This window comes from Hyla sarda, chromosome 4 (assembly GCF_029499605.1).
Source record: "Hyla sarda isolate aHylSar1 chromosome 4, aHylSar1.hap1, whole genome shotgun sequence".
NCBI lineage: Eukaryota > Metazoa > Chordata > Amphibia > Anura > Hylidae > Hyla > Hyla sarda.
This window is the reverse complement of record NC_079192.1, coordinates 321820968-321844151: the sequence shown is the minus strand read 5'-3', so window position 1 is coordinate 321844151 and position 23184 is coordinate 321820968. Positions and strand designations below refer to the sequence as shown.

General features: G+C 41.8%; 1 protein-coding gene across 4 annotated transcripts in view; it reads right to left on the bottom strand.

The window, feature by feature from the left end:
• Window positions 1-3901: 3901 nt before the first annotated feature.
• Window positions 3902-23184, bottom strand: part of ZCCHC10 (zinc finger CCHC-type containing 10) — a 28606-nt gene continuing 9323 nt past the window's right edge. For 2 of the 4 annotated variants that reach the window (XM_056574934.1, XM_056574937.1), the window contains exons 2-4: window positions 18668-18829; window positions 16291-16332; window positions 3907-7596 (exon numbers count right to left, since the gene is read on the bottom strand). In XM_056574934.1, the coding sequence (XP_056430909.1) occupies window positions 7314-7596; window positions 16291-16332; window positions 18668-18829 (487 nt within the window). In that variant the 3' untranslated portion in view covers window positions 3907-7313. Of the gene's footprint in view, window positions 7597-16290; window positions 16333-18667; window positions 18830-23184 lie in introns of all 4 variants that reach the window. The other 2 variants (XM_056574938.1, XM_056574936.1) reach the window with 2 other exon arrangements.

Sequence of the window (23184 nt, the reverse complement as noted above, 5' to 3'; positions counted from 1 at the left end):
GCTCGCGGGTCACATATGATTAGTTCCCCGATGTGGGGACAGTGCAGCGCTTGGCTGATAATTCATTCCTGTAGGGGAGGGGCCAAACCGGTACTGCGGTATAGGGAAAAATTCATATCGTGCCGGACAAAAATGGCAGTATTCGGTATGAACCGGTATACCGCCCTGTCCTAACCAGAAGTGACCTTCTTATTTTGGGATCATCCACTTTAGCTGTCTTCTGTGATCTATAAGGCTTTATGGTGTTGCAGAGATCACTAGTGCATTGCTTGTTTTGTTTAAGAAGTTTACCAATTCATTGAGTTAGTCTCTGCTAATGTTTCTGGTATCTCTCTGATGGTTCTTTTTTTTTTTTCAAGCCTAATGATGGCCTCCTTCACTTGCATTGACACCTCTTTGGACCACATGCTGAGAGTTCCCATTAAAGGGGTATCCCGGGCAAAAACATCTTATCCCCTATCTAAAGGATAGGGGATAAGATGTCTAAACGCGGGGGGCCCGCTGTTGGGACCCAAATCCCCCATTAACACACCCCCCCCCCCCCGATCTCCCTGCAGCACCTGCATTCTATACAGGGCTGTGTCTCTAGTTTCGGAAATCTCCGGGATGGGGATGTGATGCCACGCCCCCTCCATTCATGTCTATGGGAGGGGGCATGATGGCTATGAATAGACATGAATGGAGGGTGCGTGGCATTTCGTCACATCTTCAGTCCTGGAAACCCAGAGGTTTCCGATACTAGAAACGCAGCTCCACATAGAATGCGGTTGCTGCAGGGAGATCGTGGGGGGGGGGGGGGGTGTTAATGGGGGATTTGGGTCCCAGCAGCGGTCCCCCGCGATCAGACATCTTATCCCTTATCCCTTTATCTTATACCCTTTAACAGCTACCAAATGTAAATTCAATGCTTAGAATCAACTCCAAACATTTATCTTCAGGCACATCCCTATGTAGGTGACAAGTTCATTATAGTCTCAAAGGAGATTGTAACAAATCAAGACAACATTAGCAGTTTTGTTGATTAGCACAAAGTAATATCATCATGAAGAATTGTGTCTTTCCTCTGAAAGCTTTAAGGGAATCATGAAAGCTGATAAAATATGTTGCCACTGAACAGATTACCCGAGATACCTTTGAACCCTAATCAGAAGAGTCTATATGATTGAAAAACATAATGCTACTTTTTCTGACACTGTGGGCCCATTACATGGGGTGATTATCAGCCAAACTCAGGGCACTGTAAACAAGGCCAATCACAGAGATATGCGCTTGTTTACAGGGCTCGGCATGTCTAATACAGCCCTAAGGATCATTTTAACAAAGTATATTGGATTATTTATGTTCCAACCCAATACCTTACTTATTATGTTAATCTTAATTCTTAGTTCCTTCTCATTATCTCATTATTTCCTAAAAAAAAATGATTTCCGTAATGTTTGATCTATGTTATATATTTTTTTTTTATAGGGGTTCTTATAACAAATGTATAAAAATTCTATAACAGATGAGAAAACTCTTCTTTTATTTACAAATACAATAACATAATAATGTAGGCACATTTGTATACAGCTTATAATTATATAAATGTTATGCCAATATAGTAGCAGACATTAAATAATTTTTTTTTAATCAAAAGCTTCATGGGAATAAATGATTCTCCCTGCAAGTGTAAAATTGCTGAAAGTCAAGAATAGAATCATGTAAACTACCAACTAAAAGAAATGTGGTGAAATGAAATAGGGTAAAAATTTTACACACTAGTGACCTACCTCGCCTTGTAGTCCTTATAAATGAAGGTGGTCCATTTATATTTATCATGTGGGAAGGTTTTTTTCAAGTGCACCAAATTTTGTCTTCTTAAAACTTAAAACATTTTTTTTTTACCCAAACACATCTAAAACCATGTCCACTAAGCAAACAAACAAACAAACATACAAAATCTGGCAAGCATAGTGAAAAAAAATGTACAATTCTGCACATGCTTTGCAACACTTTTTTAGGCACTGACTTGGTGCAATATTTTCATTCATTATCCCCACTGTGTGTCAGAACACACAGTACATTGCAGCTTGGCATGGAGCTGCTATGGCAACAAAACTGTGCCCTTGCTGATCCCTATCCAATGCCAAAATGCCTACTATAGGCATTTGAGTATCAAAAACTAAACAGTCAAGCAATGGAAGATGGCCTAGTCTGATGAATCAGGTTTTTGGATACATAATGGATGGCTGCATGTGCTTGACTTACTTGCGGAGGATACACCAGTAGGCACTATTGTTAGTCATCTTTGCTGACCTGCCATCTTTGTGTACGGGTCTGTCTGAGCAATCTTAACCACTTAGGGACCAAGGGAGTACAAGTACTCCCTGGTACTTAACCTGTACATACCTGTACGCCCGTGGGAATTTCGGTTCCTGCTGCGTGCTGGGCGGGGACCGGACCGGGGTGACTGCTGATATCGATCAGCAGGCACCCTGCGCAAATGCCCGGGAGGGGGGGTCATCAGACCCCCCCCCATGTCGGCGATCGCTGCAAATCGCAAGTTCACACCGGCGATTTGCCCCGATTCCGGGTCATACAGGTCTATAGGAACCCGGAATATAAGGGGTATTGGGGTTGTCCAAGACACCCACGATCCCCCTGAAGGGATAGGAGTGAGGTGGCAGGGGTGCCACCCCTCCTATCTCTGCTATTGATCGTTAGGAAGCGACGACCAATAGCAGATCGGGAGCAAGGGGAGGGGTTAACTTTCGGTTTCCCCATTCTGCCCACCCACAATAGGCTGGGCAGAACGGGGAAACCGACAGGGACCGAAGTCCACTAACCCATAGGCTGCGGCAGCAGGCGGCAGTGATCAGCGGCAGAAGAGGACAGCGATGTGGCTCCCTGGATCCTACGGAAGTCGGTGAGTTGTCTAGCAACATCTGGTGGGCTACAGTCTGAGACCACTATACAGTGGTCTCTAAACTGTAGCCCTCCAGATGTTGCAAAGATACAACTCCCAGCATGCCAAAACAGCAAACAGCTGTCTCGGCATGCTGGGAGTTGCAGTTGCGTACCTCCCTTCGGCAATCAGTACATGCTGGGAGTTGTAGTTTTGCAACAGCTGGAGGCATACTGGTTGGAAAATACTGAGTTAGGTAACAGAACCTAACTGAAGGTTTTCCAAGCAGTGTGCCTCCAGCTGTTGCAAAATTACAACTCCCAGCATGCACGGTCTGTCAGTACATGCAGGGAGTTGTAGTTTTGAAACAGCTGGAGGTTTGCCCCCCCCCCCCCCCCCCCATGTGAATGTACAGGATACATTCACACGGGCAGGTTTATAGTGAGTTTTCTGCTTCAAGTTTGAGCTGTGGCAAACTCCTAGAGGGAAACTAACCGTAAACCCACCAGTGCAAATGTACCCTAAAAACACTACACTAACAAATAATAAAGGGTAAAACACTACATATATACCCCCTTACACAGTCCCCCCAATAAAAATAAAAAATGTATTGTATGGCAGTGCTTTAGAAACGGAGCATCCAGCTGTTGCAAAACAACATCTCCCAGCATTTCTGGACAGCCACTGACTGTCAAGGCATGCTGGGAATTTAGCAACAGCTGGAAGCACCCTGTTTGGGAATCACTGGCGTAGAATACCCCTATGTCTACACCTATGCAATCCCTAATGTAGTCCTCAAATGCGCATGGCGCTCTCTCACTTCGGAGCCCTGTCGTATTTCAAGAAAACAGTTTAGAGCGACATATGGGGTATTTCCGTACTCGGGAGAAATTGCACTACAAATTTTGGGGGGCTTTTTCTCCTTTTACCCCTTATGAAAAGGAAAAGATGGGTGCTACACCAGCCTGTCAGTGTAAATTTTTTATTTTTTTTTTACACTATCATGCTGGTGTTGCCCCATACTTTTTATTTTCACTAGCGGTAAAAGGGAAAAAAAGACCCCAAAAATTTGTAACGCAATTTCTCCTAAGTGCGGGAATACCCCATATGTGGGTGTAAAATGCTCTGCGGGCGCACGACAAGGCTTAGGAGTGAGAGCGTACGATGTACATTTGAGGCCTAAATTGGTGATTTGCACAGGGGTGGCTGATTTTACTGCGGTTCTGCCATGAATGCAAAAAACATAAATACCCACGTCTGACCCCATTTTGGAAATTACACCCCTCACGGAATGTAACAAGGGGTATAGTGAGCCTTAACACCCCACAGGTGTCTGACAGATTTTTGGAACAGTGGTCCGTGAAAATGAAAAATGTAATTTTTCATTTGCACAGCCCACTGTTCCAAATATGTGTCACATGTGGGGAGTCCACTGTTCTGGCACCATGGTGGGCTTTGTAAACGCACATGGTCCCTGACTTCCATTCCAAACAAATTCTCTCTACAAAAGCTCAATGGCTCTCCTCCTCTTCTGAGCATTGTAGTTCGCCCGCAGAGCACTTTACATCCACAAATGGGGTAACAAATTTTGAGGGGCATTTTCTCCTATTACCCCTGTAAAATGTTAAATTTGCGGGGAAAAATAGCAAAACTGCATTTTAGTGAAAAAACATTTTTTCTCTTTATTTACACGTCCGACTATAACAAAAAGTCGTCAAACACCTGTGGGGTGTTAAGGCTCACTGTACCCCTTGTTACATTCCTTGAGGGGTGTAGTTTCCAAAATAGTATGCCATGTGTTTTTTTTTTTCTTTTAGCTGTTCTTGCACCATAGGGGCTTCCTAAATGCGACATGCCCACCAAAATCCATTTCAGCTAAATTTGCTTTCCAAAAGCCAAATGCAACGCCTTCTCTTCTGAGCATTATGGTTCGCCCGCAGAGCATTTTACGTCCTAACATGGGGTATTTCCATACTCAGAAGAGATGGGGTAACAAATTTTTGGGGGCATTTTCTCCCATTACCCTTTGTACAAATTGTAAATTTTGGGAAAAAACTGCACTTCAGTGAAAAAAAAATTTTTTTTACACATCCGACTTTACCGAAAAGTCGTCAAATACCTTTGGGGTGTTAAGGCTCACTGGACCCCTTGTTATGTGCCTTGAGGGGTGTAGTTTCCAAAATAGTATGCCATGTTTTTTTTTTTTTTTTTGCTGTTATGGCACCATAGGGGCTTCCTAAATGCAACTTGCCCCCCAAAAACCATTTCATCAAAATTCACTCTCCAAAATCCCATTGTCACTCCTTCCCTTCTGAGCCCTCTACTGCACCTGCCGAACACTTTACATACACAAGGTATTTCCTTACTCGAGAGAAATTGGATTACAAATTTTGGGGGCTTTTTCTGCTATTACCCCTTGTAAAAATTCTAAAACTGGGTCTACAAGAACATGCGAGTGTAAAAAATTAAGATTTAGAATTTTCTCCTTCACTTTGCTGCTATTCCTGTGAAACACCTAAAGGGTGAACAAACTTTCTGAATATCATTTTGAATACTTTGAGGGATGCAGTTTCTATAATGGGGTAATTTTTTGTGGTCTTTCTAATATGAAGGCCCATCAAATCCACTTCAAAACTGAACTGGTCCCTGAAAAATTCTGATTTATAAAATTTTGTGAAAAATTTGAAAATTGCTGCTATACTTTGAAGCCCTCTGATGTCTTCCAAAAGTAAAAACATGTCAACTTTATGATGCCAACATAAAGTAGACATATTGTATATGTGAATCAATATAAAATGTATTTGGAATGTCTATTTTCCCTACAAGCAGAGAGCTTCAAAGTTAGAAAAATGCAGTTTTCAAAATTTTCAGGAAATTTTGGAATTTTTCACCAAGAAATGATGCAAGTATCGATGAAAATTTACCACTATGTTAAAGTAGAATATGTCACAAAAAACACTCTCAGAATTAAATTAAAGTAAAAGCATCCCAGAGTTATTAATGCTTAAAGTGACAGTGGTCAGATGTACAAAAAATGGCCGGGTCCTTAAGGTGAAAATGCGCTTGGTCCTTAAGGGGTTAAGCACCTGTCTTGGTAAGAACATTATTATTAACAGGTTATCTTAGTGGACCTACACTTAAAAGGGGTATTCCAGTGATAGAAAATTTCTAGGATCGGGAATGAACGTCTGATCGCACAATCATAAAAACAGGGACCGACTCTCCCCACTGAATGGAGCAGCCAGTAGGCACGCGCACCCAGCTGCTCCATTCATTCTTTATGAATAGCCACGTACAGCTGTTATATAAAATTAATGAAGAGAATGCAAAACCGCTTCTCAATTCAGCTGGGAAATTTGCGATTGCAAGGGGTCCTAATCATCCCCTATCCTGTGGAATATCCCATATAGTTAAAATATCCCTTTAAAATGAACCTGTCTCACTGTAAAAGCAGGCTAAGCAGAGAAGATTATCATACAATTCTCTACATTTCACTGCCAGTAGGTGGTTTATATTGCTCATATATGGAAAAAATATATTGTTTCAAAATAGAACCAAATATTCTTCAATGTGACAAATTAATAATTAAGCCAATAAATGGAAATATAAATTAAACTACAATAACAACAATAATTATAATAGCAAAAAGAGACAAATGTTTATTAACCAAAACTTTAGTACAAGGTGACGTTATTCTTTATTGTGCTGGAGTAACCTGCAATACAGGATAAAGTCACAGGCTTTTTTTAATTTTATTTACAGACATGGCACTTTGAAAAATGACACAAACTTAGTTTTATAATCAATTGCACATATAAAACAACCTATTAGAACAGCTAAAAGTATGGGCCTTTTCCACCATAAAAATATAACTTTGTAGACCACTGAGCCATTGTGGACACACAATCTTTCATTATCCAATTGTAGCATGTGATCAGATAAATCCAACTTTATTATATACCACTATAAAAATAATTACAGGACTCTTCAGCTGTGAGGTCAAAACTTTACACCCTGTTAACGCGTTAAACTTTTGTTTTTTGTTTATATTTGCACAAACAACAAATGTACATTTAAAATGATCCTCCAAGGTGGACAGTAAACGGCAGTTTACTTTAGTACCAACAAGCTATATGTGATACTTGGTCAATAAAAGTAAAAAAAAAAAAAGGGAGAAAAACAAATGTAATAACAGGAGTCTGCCATCATCATTTACGGAGGGTAAGATACATTTCTTTTGCAATCTGCATTTCTAGTGAGAAGTTAACAGTACTGAAATCAACAATGACAAACTTATAACTAAAGAAGGGCACCAAAGTTGGTGTCATTCAGGCATTTCTTCAAAGCACAGGTTCCTGTTTGATTTCTCCACAAAAGTTGACATTGTCCCTATATAGAAATCTTCAGAAACTACCATTTTTTGACATGACTAATTCTTCCGTTTCTTCCTTAGTGGCTCGTCTTCTGAGCTACTGTCTTCTTCACTGCTGCTGCTGCTCGTAGTACCACTGCTGCTGCTGCTTGTTTCAGATTCGGACTCCGATTCAGACTCAGACTCCGATGAGGAATTCTCTGAGGAGGATGAAGAACTGGAAGATGTGTCCTCAGAGGAAGAGGATGAACTGGAGGTGTCTTCACTGTCTGAAGAAGGATCATTATCTGAGCTGTTGCTGCTTGAGCTGGAGCTACTGGAGCTGGTGACACTTTTTGATCTAGAAGATCATGAATCATAGTTACAGGAGCATTTTAACCATGTATGGCCCAAGCCTAAGGGCATAGGCAAAATCAGTGTGATTTTTTTTGGCTTGATGTCACATCTTTTTGTGAGTAGACCTGTTTTTCAACTTGAAGTCAATAAGAGCTCAAAAACACTTGTTCTATGTATGACAAGGTTTTTATGCATGTTGTGCACTATACACTTTAGACATTCAAATATTTGCTAGAGACTGGTTTACCCTCTTATATGTAACCTACCCTATTCATAAAACATGGCTGGACCATTAGATTCATAAAGCACTCTGCCTTTTGTCTCACACCCATTCCTCATAGTCTGAGCAGGCCCCTCACTCCACCTGAATATTTAGTGTGCAATATTGTAATTAGGGATCGACCGATATCGGTTTTTTAGGGCCGATACCGATAATCGGTGCAGGTTAGGGCCGATAGCCGATAACTTATACCGATATTCCGGTATAAGTTATCGGCTATTTAACCCCCTGCGACACCGCTGCAGATCATTGATTTAAAGCGGGCGCTTTAAATCAATGATCTGCAGTGGCTTTTGCAGGGCCAGAGGCCACCGCCGCCACCACCCGCTTCTCTCCCTTACCTGCCAGGGTGCTCCGGGCCATCCATCCATCGTTCCTGTAGTGTCCGGGGGCATTCCGGGTGGAGGGTGGTCCGGTCCGGGCTGTCCTTCTTCTACGGCGGGCCTCTTCTCCACTCCGGGCAGGCTCCGGCCTAGTACGCTGCATAGACGTCGCTGCGCAGTGACGCCCGTGCGCAGCGACAGCGTACTAGGCCGGAGCCTGCCCGGAGTGGAGAAGAAGACAGTGGGAGAAGAAGGACAGCCCGGACCGGACCACCCTCCACCCGAAACGTCCCCGGACACTACATGAAGGAAGGATGGCCTGGACCACCCCCATTACGGGTAAGTTTAATTTTTTTATTCACTCGGAGGGTGGGGGAGGGGCCCGACCGGTATAGCGGTATGGGAAAAAATCCATACCGGTATACCGCCTAGCATCACGGTGGGGGGTGCGACGCGGTGCGGTGGGTCGGATGTGCGGTGCGGCGGGTCGAGGGGGTGGCGGTCGCGGTGCGGTGGGGGCGGTGCGGGGGGCGGGGCATTATCGGCTTATCGGCAAGATAATTGCCGATACCGATAATGCCCAAAATCGTGATTATCGGCCGATAATATCGGCCATACCGATAATCGGTCGATCCCTAATTGTAATGTCTCATACTTGTCTTTATTTGTATCACCAAAATTGTAAAGTGCTGTGGAATTTTTGTGACAAAACTGCCCCACAAATTCAGATTTTATACACACAGTTGTTATCCCTGTAAACATGCACTAAGGGTATATTCACACAAGTGAACACAGCGCTGAAAAAACCATCAAAATCAGTGTGAAAATGGCTGTGCAAATTTTGGTGCAAATTTTTCTTTTTATTTATTTTATTATATATATATATATATATAGATATATATTTATATATATTATTTTTTTTTTAACCCCTTAACGACGCAGGACGTATATTTACGTCCTGCGCCGGCTCCCGCGATATGAAGCGGGATCGCGCCGCGATCCCGCATCATATTGCGTCGGTCCCGGCACTCATCAACGGCCGGGACCCGCGGCTAATACCACACATCGTCGATCGCGGCGATGTGCGGTATTAACCCTTTAGAAGCGGCGGTCAAAGCTGACCGCCGCTTCTAAAGTGAAAGTGACCCGGCTGCTCAGTCGGGCTGTTCGGGACCGCCGCGGTGAAATCGCGGCGTCCCGAACAGTTTGCAGGACACCGGGAGGGCCCTTACCTGCCTCCTCGGTGTTCGTTCGGCGAATGACTGCTCCGTGCCTGAGATCCAGGCAGGAGCAGTCAAGCGCCGATAACACTGATCACAGGCCTGTGATCTGTGTAAAAGATCAGTGTAAAAAAAATAAACATATGTGGTATCGCCGCGTGTGTAAATGTCCGAACTATAAAAATATATCATTAATTAAACCGCACGGTCAATGGCGTACACGCAAAAAAATTCCAAAGTAAAAAAAAGCGCATTTTTGGTCACTTTTTATACCATTAAAAAATGAATAAAAAGTGATCAAAAAATCCGATCAAAACAAAAATCATACCGATAAAAACTTCAGATCACGGCGCAAAAAATGAGTTCTCACACCGCCCTGTACGTGGAAAAATAAAAAAGTTATAGGGGTCAGAAGATGAAATTTTTAAACGTATAAATTTTCCTGCATGTAGTTATGATTTTTTCCAGAAGTACGACAAAATCAAACCTATATAAGTAGGGTATCATTTTAACTGTATGGACCTACAGAATAATGATAAGGTGTCATTTTTACCGAAATATGCACTGTGTAGAAGCCCCCAAAAGTAACAAAATGGCGTTTTTTTCTTCGATTTTGTCGCACAATGATTTTTTTTTCCGTTTCGCCGTGCATTTTTGGGTAAAATGACTAATGTCACTGCAAAGTAGAATTGGCGATGCAAAAAATAAGCCATAATATGGATTTTTAGGTGGAAAATTGAAAGGGTTGTGATTTTTAAAAGGTAAGGAGAAAAAAACGAAAGTGCAAAAACTGAAAAACCCTGAGTCCTTAAGGGGTTAAGCTCCCATTGATTTATTAGTCAGGGAATCAGCAGTCAGTTCTCGAAGTTGGTATGTTGAAGGAAGCAGGAAAAAATGGCAAGTATATGGATCTAATTTACATTGTATTAGCTAGACTGCTTGGTCAGAGAATCTCCAACATGGCAGGTCTTGTGAGGATATGCAATGGTCAGCTACCAAAAGTGGTCAGAGAAAGGATAAAAAAGTAAAACAGCAAAAGGGTCCTAGGCACTATGGGGGACATTTATCATTACTGGCTTTGGTAAGCAAGTTCTGAAGTCATTTTTTATTTTTTTTTGCTTTAGTTTTGCTTATGTGCTACATTTTATCATACTATAACAGGTGGTTGATAAATATGGAGCACATAAGCAAAAACAAAAAAGTTGCAGCTGAGACTTTTCTGAGACTTAAAATTTGTTCACATACGGGAGTTTTGTACTCCAGGTAAGACCTGGAGTAGATTTGCGACTTCTTTCAAGGGGTTTACGACTTTTTTTTTGCCTATGTGCAACTTTCACACATCATAAATACGTGACCATTGCAAAGTGAAAATGAAATTTGCTTCGGTAAGGCTATTTGTAACTTTTTGCTTACTCACAAAAGTTGCACAAAAAAGTGCTTAGTCGCATGTGAGACTTTTTGTGCGACATTTGTATGCAAAAAAAACCCCAAAAAGGCTCTAAATATATATACAGTGGTCCCTCAACATACGATGGTAATTCGTTCCAAACGACCCATCGTTTGTCGAATCCATTGTATGTTGATGGATCTGTGCAATGTAAAAAGTTTATTAAATACCCACCTTGTCCCCGCCGCTCCGGACCGCGTCCTCACCGCTCCCGATGGTCTCCCAGGGGCTCCCGATGCTGTCCCGCTGCTCCGGCATCTTCTTCTGGGTCTTCCGGCATCTTCCGCATCTTCACCAGAGTCCGGGCCTCGCTTTCTGGTGACTTTATTACGTTAGTGCGCCGGGACGGCGTGCGCAGCTACGTAATAACGACGCCGGAAAGTGAGGCCCGGACCCCGGAGAGGACCCGGAGCAGCAGGGATAGGTAAGTGAACCTGCTGGGGCACATTACACTGCTATCCGACAGCAGCTTAAGCATTTTGCACTGCTGGATAGCAGTTAATGCGATGGCCCCGACATATAAAAGCATCGTATGTCGATGCTGACATCGACATGCGATGGCCTCTGAGAGGCCATCGTATGTCGATTTGATCATATGCATATGCCATTGCATGTCGGGGGGTTACTGTGTGTATATATATATATCTCAATGGGGGACGTTTATCAAGGGATTTAGAGCTCTTTTTTTGTTTACAAAAGTTGCACAAAAAGTCAAATTAGCACCTAAGCAAATTTTTGTGCGACTTTTGGCTGTAAGCAAAAAGCTACAAAAGAGCTTACAAACGTAAATTTTCTTTTTCACTTTGCAGTAGTCAGGGATTCATCAAGTGCGAAAGTCGCACAAAACGTCGCAAGCCCTCCAAAACAGCGTCAATGTAAGCCAGCCCGAAGCTGGCTTACAAAACAGCTTTGGAGAGCAAATTTTTATATTTCCTGCTGGATCACGGCTCCAGCGGGAAATATGATATAACAACGGTACAAAGGAGCCCGGGCTGGCATCACTCTGAAGCCGCCCGGGCTCCGTCTGATTCTAACCCCGCTACCCTAACTTAATGACGGGGACACTGCTTTACATCCCCACCCCCCATTGTCTTCCACCCGCCCACGCTGCACATCTCTCATCTGTCTGCTACCTGTTGCAAGACTACAACTCCCAGCATGCCCATACAGTGTGGTCTTGTAGCAGGCGGAAGATGTGCAGAGCGGGCAGGTGGGAGACCAGGGGGGATGTAAATCAGTGTCCCCGTCATTAGGTTACGGTAGCGGGGTTAGAATCAGACAGAGCCCTGCGGCTCGCCCTGCGGTACACACTGAGGGATGGCAGGGACGGCTCCTGCTTATCTCCCGGCTGCGGGAGTCCTGGGCGGCTGCCGTGTTATGTCAGCCTGGGATCCTAACCACGGCAACACAGACTTTACTGTAATTTCGAAATTCCCGCCAGGTTCCGTCTCACGGGACCCGGCGGAAATATGAAATTAAAGGGATTTTCTTATCACCCCGGCCAGGGAGCGGAGTGCATTACCGCTTGCTTCCCTGGCTTGCACAACTACAACTCTCAGCATGCCCTTACATTAAGGGCATGCTGAGAGTTGTAGTTTTGGGGTGAGTGACAAGCTTGTCACTAGAGATGAGCGAACTTACAGTAAATTCGATTCGTCACGAACTTCTCGGCTCGGCGGTTGATGACTTTTCCTGCATAAATTAGTTCAGCTTTCCGGTGGGCTGGAAAAGGTGGATACAGTCCTAGGAAAGAGTCTCCTAGGACTGTATCCACCTTTTCCAGTCCACTGGAGCACCTGAAAGCTGAACTAATTTATGCAGGAAAAGTCATCAACTGCTCGAATTTTCTGTAAGTTCGCTCATCTCTACTTGTCACCTGCCCTCCGCTGCACAACTACAACTCCCAGCATGCCCTTCCTGTAAAAGCATGCTGGGAGATGTAGTTGTGCGGTGGGGGCTGGTGACAAGCTTGTCACTCACCCACACATCTCCTGCACCACATGACTACAACTCCCAGCATGTCCTTACTGTAAGGGCATGCTGGGAGTTGTAGTCGTGCAGCACAAGAGATGTGTGGGCGGGTGACAATAAATGTGTTAACCTATTTTTCTTTTTTTCTCTCATTTCAGATCAGTGTATCCTGTGGACTACTTCGGATTCGGTGGACTGCGTCGATGATCAGCATAGTTTTTTCTGTTTAAGGTTAAAGGGGTAGTCCAGTGGTGAAAAACTTATCCCCTATCCTAAGGATAGGGGATAAGTTTGAGATCGCGGGGGGTCCGACCGCTGGGGCCCCCTGAGATCTCTCTGTACGGGGCCCCGGCTCTCGGCCAGATAGCGGGTGTCGACCCCCGCACGAAGCGGTGGCTGACACGCCCCCTCAATACATCTCTATGGCAGAGCCGGAGATTGCCGAAGGCAGCGCTTCGGCTCTGCCATAGAGTTGTATTGAGGGGGCGTGTCGGCCGCCGCCTCGTGCGGAGGTCGACACGCCCCCTTCCCGAAGGCTGTCGGGGCTCCTTACAGGAGATCGCAGGGGGCCCCAGCGGTCGGACCCCCCGCGATCTGCAACTTATCCCCTATCCTTAGGATAGGGGATAAGTTGCTCACCACTGAGTCACCACTGGACTACTCCTTTAATAAAATGGTTGACGAGGGCTTGTGGGGGAGTGATTTTTTGGAATAAATTTTTTTTAAATGTGTTTTTAATTTTTTATTTACTTGACAGGCTTAGTAGTGGAGTCCATTACTAAGCCTGTGCTTAGCTTTAGTCCCAAAAACAGCTAGAGCTAACCCCCAATTATTACCCGGTACCCAACTCCACAGGGGTGCCGGGAAGAGCCAGTACCAACAGGTCAGGAGCATCAAAAATGGTGCTCCTGGGCCTGGGTGGTAACAGGCTGGCCTTATTTATGCCTGGATGGTATTTGTATGAAAATGAAAATAGGAGAAACCCTATGCTTTTTTTTTTTTTTTTTTTTTTAATATAAAAAAAAAAAAAAAAAAAAAGCATAAAAAGGCCCCCCTTATTTTTATTCTCTGCCAAATACCAACCAAGCAGCAGCAGCCTGACATAACCAGGGTGGGCGAGGACCATTGTTAAATAACACCAGCCAGGGAGTGCCATTTTTGACACTCCGGGCCTGTTGGTACCGTCTCCTCCTGGCACCCCTGTGGCAGTGAGTACCGGGGTAATAATTGGGGGTTAACGCTAGCTGTTTTTGGGGCTAACACTAAGCCCGGCTTAGTAATGGACTCAGTCTATAAGACAACTTCCAGTACTAAGCCTGTCAAGTAAATAAAAAAATTAAAAAACCCACAACAGGTTTAAAAAAAAATGTATTACAAAAAAACACTCCCAAACAAGCCCTCGTTAACCATTTTATTAACATTAAACCAAAAAAACGCTGGTCACTGTACTCCTCCGAATCTAAAGTACACAAGTCTGAAATGAGAAGTAAAAAACTAAAAATTTGTACATTTAGGGGAAAAAAAGTGGTTTAAAAAATGTAATAAACACATATATATCACACATTTTTTTTCAAAGATGCAAATTGGTTTTCTGAAGTCATTTATTGGTTTTTGCTTATGTGTGCTAAAAAAAATGGTATTCAAAAGTGATTTATTGGTTTTTGCATGTAAGCCAATTTTATCAACACCTTATGATAGTATAATAAATGTGTCATACATAAGCAGAACTAAAGCAAAAAAAATTAAATAAAAAATGAATACACAACTCGCTTACCAAAGCAACGATGATAAATGTCTCAAATGTGTGTGTGTGTGTGTGTGTGTGTGTATGTATGTTCCAGCATCACTTCCAACGGCTCAAGATATTAACATGAAACTTGGCACACATGTTACTTATATGTCAACAACAAACATAGGATAGGTGATTTAACCCTTACTCACCCCCATTTGCCAGGGTCAGGGTTTTTGTTTAAAATCCCATACAAGTCTATGGAAAATATATGTTACTGCATAATTTCCAAATGGCTGGAGATATTTCGATAATACTTGGTCACATGTTACTTATATGTCTACTAAAATTAAAGGATAGTGAGGGTCGGGGTATTTGTTTAAAGTCCCATACAAATCTATGGGAAATGTTTGTTCTGGCATAACATCCGTACAGCTGGAGATATTTCAATAATACCTGGTACACATATTACTTATATGTCAAATAAAAAGATATGATAGTTATATTAACCCTTACCTACGCCCTTATATAAAAGATGGGTTTTTGTTTCAAGTCCCATGCAAGTATATGGGACTTCCAGTACCTTACACCACAAGCTCCGCTCTGCATCTCCGTCACACCCAATCTCACAAAGACACGCCCACTATTTAAGCCCCACCCCTTTTATTTTCTACCCTTTTTGTGCACCGGTCTGGCTTGCAAATCACTCCCACTCCCACAAAGCCACATCCCCTTCAATTTTTGGCTTACAATATCTTCATCACAAATCAGTCCCACCTGAGGAAGGGATGTGAGGACAGGATATGACAACAATATATGAGGACGGGATATGAGAACGGGATATGAAGTCAAAAGCTTCCTCCCCAAGAAGGATTAGGAAGGTGAAACCGGGCAACCTTGATAGCTGTCCCCCTATAAGTTCATTGATGTGTTTGAGGAATGAAGGATAGCCCATCTAGTCCAATCCCACAGAAGAGCAACTATAACACAAATTGCTGATAGCTATGACAGAAAGCATTTTGGGGGAATAAATGTAACTTATGCCAGTTTCTTGTGTATGTCATACCTTGCCTTGTAATTCTCATACATTAAGTTTGTCCATTTCTTTTAATTATCATATGTGAATTTTTTTAGTGGACCTATTTATTCTTTTTAAAACAAATTCAAAATGGCTTACTGTGCACCACTTTTGCACCCAAAAATATGGTTTTCTTTCAAAATAGGGCTAAAATCATATTCACTAAGCAAACAGAAAAAAATAAATACATCTGTCAATAGCACCTGTAGCAATGTGCAAATTTCGCTGCTGATTTTGATGTGGTTTTTCGTGGATTTTATTTAAAGCTCCCCATTTAAAGCTCCCCATAAAGCTTCCATACAGAACTACACTAAAAAGTCACTACTTTTTTTGCCCTTTTTCCCCATATCTATGCATCTGTGTGTCCAACACATTATGAGGACTGATTTTGCTGGAAATAAATAATGAATGTTCCTACTGAAAGACATAGCAAATATTTTCAAGACTGAGATGTATACTGGATAATTGTACAACATTTCATTACATAAATATGAATTGTTGTTTTGTTCAAACAGTACACTGTTATTAATATGTTTAGTAACATGAATGCCCACAACAAAAACACGAAGTACAACAGTTTCTACGTATTTTCTTTCAATGCACTTCTAAAATCGAATAAGTGTTGTAAAAAATGGATAATTGAAACCTACCTCTTCTTTCTCATCTTTGTTTCTGGCATAGCGCTGCCACTACTAGAAAAAGAACACAAATGTAAACCAACAGGAAACATAGGTGAACCAGCTGTCAGATTTTAAAGGGAATCTGACAGCTGGTTTACCTGCACTAAACCCAGTACACAGTGTTATAGTGCAGGTGAACCTGAGTAAAATGAGGTATATATCACTTCAAATGGAGGCGGGAGCTGGCATTTTGAGCTTTTCTGTCTTCATATGCCATCCCATAGAGCATTTAAACAGGTGAAGGTTCTAGGAATATTTAGGAGGTGGGAGGGCATATCGAAGCAGAGGGATGGAGACAGGGGAGCGCAGAATGCCAGCTCCCACCTCCATTGCACAAAGGTGAAAATGAGCCTATTAGCAATGCAGCGTATATCTCTGGAAATAGACAGTGGATTTGACTGAGTTATATCTCATTTTACTCAGGTTTACCCGCACTATAACCTTGTGTACTTAATTTAGAGCAGGTGAACCAGCTGTCAGATTCCCTTTAAAAAAAGTTAAGTGCTTGCTATTAGTACATATCATGCATTATAATGAGATATAATATTGGATCTTCTCAGGACAGAGAATATTAAAGGGGTACCAGTGGAAAACAATTTTTTTTAATCAACTGGTGGCAGAAAGTTAAAGGGGTACTCCGGTGAAAAATGTTTTTATTTTTTTATTTTTTTTTAAATCAACTGGTGCCAGAAAGTTAAACAGATTTATAAATTCTATTAAAAAATCTTAATCCTTCCTGTACTTATTAGCTGCTGAATACTACAGTGGAAATTATTTTCCATTTGAAACACAGAGCTGTCTGCTGACATCACGAGCACAGTGCACTCTGCTGACATCTCTGTCCATTTTAGGAACTGCCAGAGTAAAAGGAAATCCCCATAGCAAGCATATGCTGTTCTGGGCAGTTCCTAAAATGGACAGAGATGTCAGCAGAGAGCACTGTGCTCGTGATGTCAGCAGACAGCTCTGTGTTTCAAAAAGAAAAGAATTTCCGCTGTAGTATTCAGCAGCTAATAAGTACAGGAAGGATTAAGATTTTTTAATAGAAGTAATTTACAAATCTGTAACGATAAAAGGATGTAGCATTCACTCACCGCTACACTGGTATCGATGTTCCCGGCTAGAGGGGATCGCGGGTCGGCATCTTGTGGACTTCAGGAGCGCTCAGAGGCTACAACCGGTTTGTTTCACGCGCAGACAGGCCGGACGAAGCGCGCAACAGCGCGTGAAACAAACCTGTTGTAGCCCGTGAACGCTCCTGAAGTTCACAAGACGCCGATCCGCGATCCCCTCTAGCCGGGAACATCGATACCAGTGTAGCGGTGAGTGAATGCTACATCCTTTTATCGTTACATTTTTGATACTTTACCTAGTTGCATGCACCCCGCAGGTATTACGGAGTAACTGGATCCTGGCAACTGCCGCAGATCCCTCATATCGGTACCACTCCTATACAGAGTTGCTCTCCTTCTGTTTCTTTCTTCTGTGGTGTGATAATTTACAAATCTATTTAACTTTCTGGCACCAGTTGATTTAAAAAAAAATAAAAAGTTTTTCAGCGGAGTACCCCTTTAAACAGATATGTAAATTACTTCTATTTAAAAATCTAAATCCTTCCAGTACTTATCAGCTGCTGTATGCTACAGAGGAAGTTCTTTTCTGTCTGACCACAGTCCTCTCTGCTGACACCTCTGTCCATGTCAGGAACTGTCCAGAGCAGGAGAGGTTTTCTATGGGGAATTTCCTGACATGGAGTCAGCAGAGAGTACTGTGATCAGACAGACAGAAAAGAACCATACAACTTCCTCTGTAGTTTAAAGCCGCTAATAAGTACTGGAAGGATTAAGATTATGAAATAGAAGTAATTTACAAATCTGCTTACAATTTTGACACCAGTTGATATTAAAAAAAAAAAATTCCACCAGAGTACCCCTTTAACACTAGAGAAGCATACACATTTCTATAAATAGGCATCTACAAAAAGACATATGCAACAGTACAGAATGTCACTGCAAGCATTTTATCAGCCAATTGAGCACTGGCCTTGTACAAAGAACATGTTGCAGTCAGTATATTTTGCATGCTATTTATTAAAGTTAAAACGCATGTGTAATAGATATGTAAAATAATCTTTAATAACTATTCCTCTAAAATGCACTGTGTTAAGGCACTGTATAGGTACTTAATTGATCAATTTTAACATTAAGAATGAAAAGTACAGGATTGGTACCCGTAGAATGTCCTTCTCTTTAAATAAACAACTATAATGTGAGTATGTGAGTGAAATCTGAGTATCATGCTTCAGAGATCAAGCAAGAAATCATCCATTATTCAAGGGTAAATTCACCTTTGTCCTAAAAGTAGTCTAGCCTCTTTTTCCTTTAATGCTCTCTTTAACTCTGTTGTTCTGGAGGGTCGGTACAGATATTTTCTTTTCCCAGTACATTCATAGCTCCAGTGACCCATTTCTAGGCACTTCTGACAACGTACATTCTGCTTGTTTGCTTCACTGAAAATCAAATCCAAAACAAGTCTGTTAAATGTAAAGTCATTTTTAGAACATACATTTTGAAAAACTGGAATTTAGTAATTTTAAAGAATCCCTTATACTTTGTGCATCCTCTTAACTCCTAAAAGACATCGGACGTAAATACACGCCCAAGTGCCCTGGTACTCAATGCAGCACGACGTACATTTATGTCCTGAGCAGCGGTCAGAGTATGAAGTGAGACCCTGCATGGGTCCTGGCTATAATCTGCTTCTGGAGCCTGGCGAGCCAGGCTCTATCAGCAGATTGCTGATAAAACTGAGTAATGCAAGTGAAAGTCCCTTATGGGGACTTAAAAAGTGAAAGTAAAATGTAAAAAGTTTTTTTGTTTTTTTTTTAAACACACATAAGCCCCTCCCCTAATAATAAAATCACTAGTATCACCGCGGAAGTGTCCGAACTATTAAAATATTGTTAATGATCCCATACGGTAAACGGCGTAAACGTAAAAGATACTATATTACACAATTGTTCCATATTTTGTGACAACAAATCCCTAAAAAAAAAAAAAAAAAGTGATCAAAAAAGTTATATAAAGGAGGTACTGAGAAAAACTACAGATCACAACACAAAATAAATTAGCCCTCATACAGCCTTGTATATGGAAAAACAAAAAAGTTATTGGGATAAGAAGACAGCAATTTTAAACATACTTATTACATTTTAAACAATACACTAATCGAAAAGATATGTAAATAAAGGTATTGTTTTAATTTGATTGACCCACAGGATAAAGAGAACGTGTCAGTTTTACCGTAAATTGCACAACATAAAAATAAAACCCCCTCAAAAATGGCAAAATAGTGGTTTTCTTTTCAATTTCCACCATAAATAATATTTTTTTGGTTGTCCTCATATGGGTCTTTAGATAGGAAAATAAAAGTTATGTCTTTCAGAAGGAGAGGAGAAAAAAAAATGCAAAAATGAAAATTTCCTGTGTTTTAAAGGCCAAAATGGGCTGTGTCCTGTTCAGGACCCATGATGTAATGCTACGTCATGAGTCCGCTCCCGATCTACAACGCGGGGCCTCTAACAACGGCCGGGACCTGTGGCTAATAGCAAGCGGCATTGATCGCCGCGTCTAAAGTGAAAGTGAAAGCATGCCGGTTAGCTCAGGGATCTGTTCGGGATAGCCGCGGCGAAATCGCAGCATCCTGAACAGCTTACAGGACAGCTGGAGGATCCCCACCTGCCTCCTCGCTGTCCGATCGCCGAATGACTGCTCAGTGCCTGAGATAAAGGCATGAGCAGTCAAGCGGCAGAATCATTGATCACTGGTTTCCTATGAGAAACCAGTGATCAATGTAATAGATCAGTGTGTGCAGTGTTATAGGTCCCTATGGGAGCTATAACACTGAAAAAAAAAGTGAAAAAAAAGTGAATAAAGATCATTTAACCCCTTCCCTGTTAAAAGTTTGAATCACCCCCCTTTTCCCATAAAAAAAAAAACACAGGAGTAAATAAAAATGAACATATATGGTATCACCGCTTGAGGAAATGTCCGAATTATAAAAATATATCGTTAATTAAACCGCACGGTCAATGGCGTACGCGCAAAAAAATTCCAAAATTCCAAAGTCCAAAATAGTGCATTTTTGGTCACTTTTTATATCATGAAAATCAATAAGATCAATAAGTCCTATCAATGCAAAAATGGTACCGCTAAAGACTTCAGATCACGGCGCAAAAAATGAGCCCTCATACCGTCCCATACGCGGGAAAATAAAAAATTTATAGGGGTCAGAAGATGACAATTTTAAACGTATTAATTTTCCTGCATGTAGTTATGATTTTTTCCAGAAGTACGACAAAATCAAACCTACATAAGTTGGGTATCATTTTAACCGTATGGACCTACAGAATAAAGATAAGGTGTCTTATAGAAACGGAAGCCCCCAAAAGTTAAAGAATTGCGTTTTTTTTGTCAATTTTGTCTCACTATGATTTTTTTTTCCGCTTCGCCGTAGATTTTTGGGTAAATTTACTTCGTCATTACAAAGTAGAATTGGTGGCGCAAAAAATAAGCCATCATATGGATTTTTAGGTGCAAAATTGAAAGAGTTATGATTTTTTAAAGGCAAGGAGGAAAAAACGAAAATGCAAAAATGGAAAAACCCCTGGTCCTTAAGGGGTTAAGGGATATACCAGGGTTTTTATTCTTTTAGGCTTTGAGCCAATAATGCCATTTTATAATATAATACTGTGTAATATGCTTCTATTACCTCTAAGTGCTGATTTGTCCTGTTTCCATGCACAGAACTCATACCGAGAATTGCTGTAGTGCAATCATTTCATTTTACTGTTGTCTCTCACCTTTCCCAGCATTCCACGTGGCCAGAAACAATGGGGGAGATTTATCAAAACTTGAGCAAAGAAAAAGTTGACCAGTTTGCTATAGTAACCAGATTGCTTCTTTCATTTGTAACCCTTTAAAGACCACAGATGTATATTTACATCCGTGGCCGGCTCCCGATCTGGGAAGCGTGCTCAGAAGCTGAGCGCACTTCATATCTGCAGGGTCCCGTTTGCTATTAGCAACCAGGACCCACGCCTAATACCGGACATCGCCGATCAGGCTGATGTCCGGTATTAACCTTTTAGATGCCGCGATCAAAGTTGATTGCGGCATCTAAAATGGGGGAAATCCATACCGGCTAGGTCAGCGGAGCTGTTCGGGACTGCTAGGGTGAAATCGCTGCACCCCAAACAGCTGAGAGGACAGCAGGAGGTGTCTTACCTTCTTCCCTGCTGTCCGATCGGCATTTGATTGCTCCAAGCCTGAAATCCAGGCTTGAGCAATCAAGAGCAGAAAACACTGGTCAATACATTCCTATGGCAATGTATTGAACAGTGCCTTCAATCAGTGTATGCAATGTTATAGCCCCTAGAGGGGGCTATAAAACTACATAAAAAGTAAAAAAAAAATTTTTAAAAAAAGTTCATAAATGTGATTTAACCCCTTCCCTAATAAAACTGAGAACCACCCCCCTTTTCCCATAAATAAAAAGTGTGTAAATAAAAACAAACATATGTGGTATCGCCGCATGCGTAAATGTCCGAACTATAAAAATATATTGTTAATTAAACTGCACAGTCAATGGCCTATGTGCAGAAAAATTTCTACGTCCAAAATCGCGTATTTTTTGGTCACTTTTCATACCATAAAAATAATGAATAAAAAGCGAACAAAAAGACAGATCAAAACAAAAATGGAACTTCAGATCACCGCGCAAAAAATGAGCCCTCATATCGCCCCGTATGTGGAAAAAAAATTAGCGGTCAGAAGATGACAATTAAATATAAAGGTCAGAAGATGACAATTTTAAACTTTTTTCATTTTTACCAAAGAAACGGAAGCCCCCAAATTTACTAAATGGCATTTTTTCTTCAATTTTGTTGCACAATTATTATTTTTTTCCGTTTTGCCATAGATTTTGGGGTAAAATGACTGATGACATTACAAAGTAGAATTGGTGTCTATCATCATATGGATTTTTAGGTGCAAAATTGAAAGGGTTATGATTTTTAAAATGTAAGGAGGAAAAAACGAAAGTGCAAAAACTGAAAAACGCTGAGTCCTTAAGGGGTTAAAAAAGGCCTCTGAATCAAAAGAAATCTGATTGGTTGCTATGGGAAAGTGGTCATCTTTTCCTTTGCACAAGTTTTGTAAAATTTCCAGGAATGTCATTAGTCGCATGGTCTCCAGGAAGCATGGCTATACTGCAGTGGGTTGGTGGATAGCATTACTTCAGTAAATCCCTTTCAATTCAGCTGTGTCTTTCTTCAAATGGACGTATATATACACATCCATTTACGATTCAGCTGTCCTCCGTGCAATCGTCAATGTGAGACGACTGCCAAGTATTGCCCGGACATTTTTTTTTTTCCCCCAAGGAGCCAAGGAATATGCTCTCTATCAAGTGAAAGAAAAAATGCAAGTATATCACACTAAAAAAACGTGCACAAGGATGTGGTCCATCACAAGTCCTTCTCCGAAAGGAGAGAGGCCCCCCAACAAACCTACCCTTTCCCTCCGGGCCCCGGCAAGGGTCCAGGTTCGATGTTCCTTTTGCTGAGGCTACTAAGGGACCACAAGTGCTCCCGGCATCAACCTAGGCGTTCACCAAGGTGTCAGCCAAGGAGCCATATACTGATGACATCTCAGCTGAAGCAGAGACGCCTGGGGTTGCAAGGAGGTAAGGAACCAGAAGGCCACACACACCTCCCCCAGCCAGAAAGGACACCCATAAGGGCTACCACTCCCTGACCATCCTAGTGAACATAGACACAACAAAAGTGGCACAGTGAAGACAAAA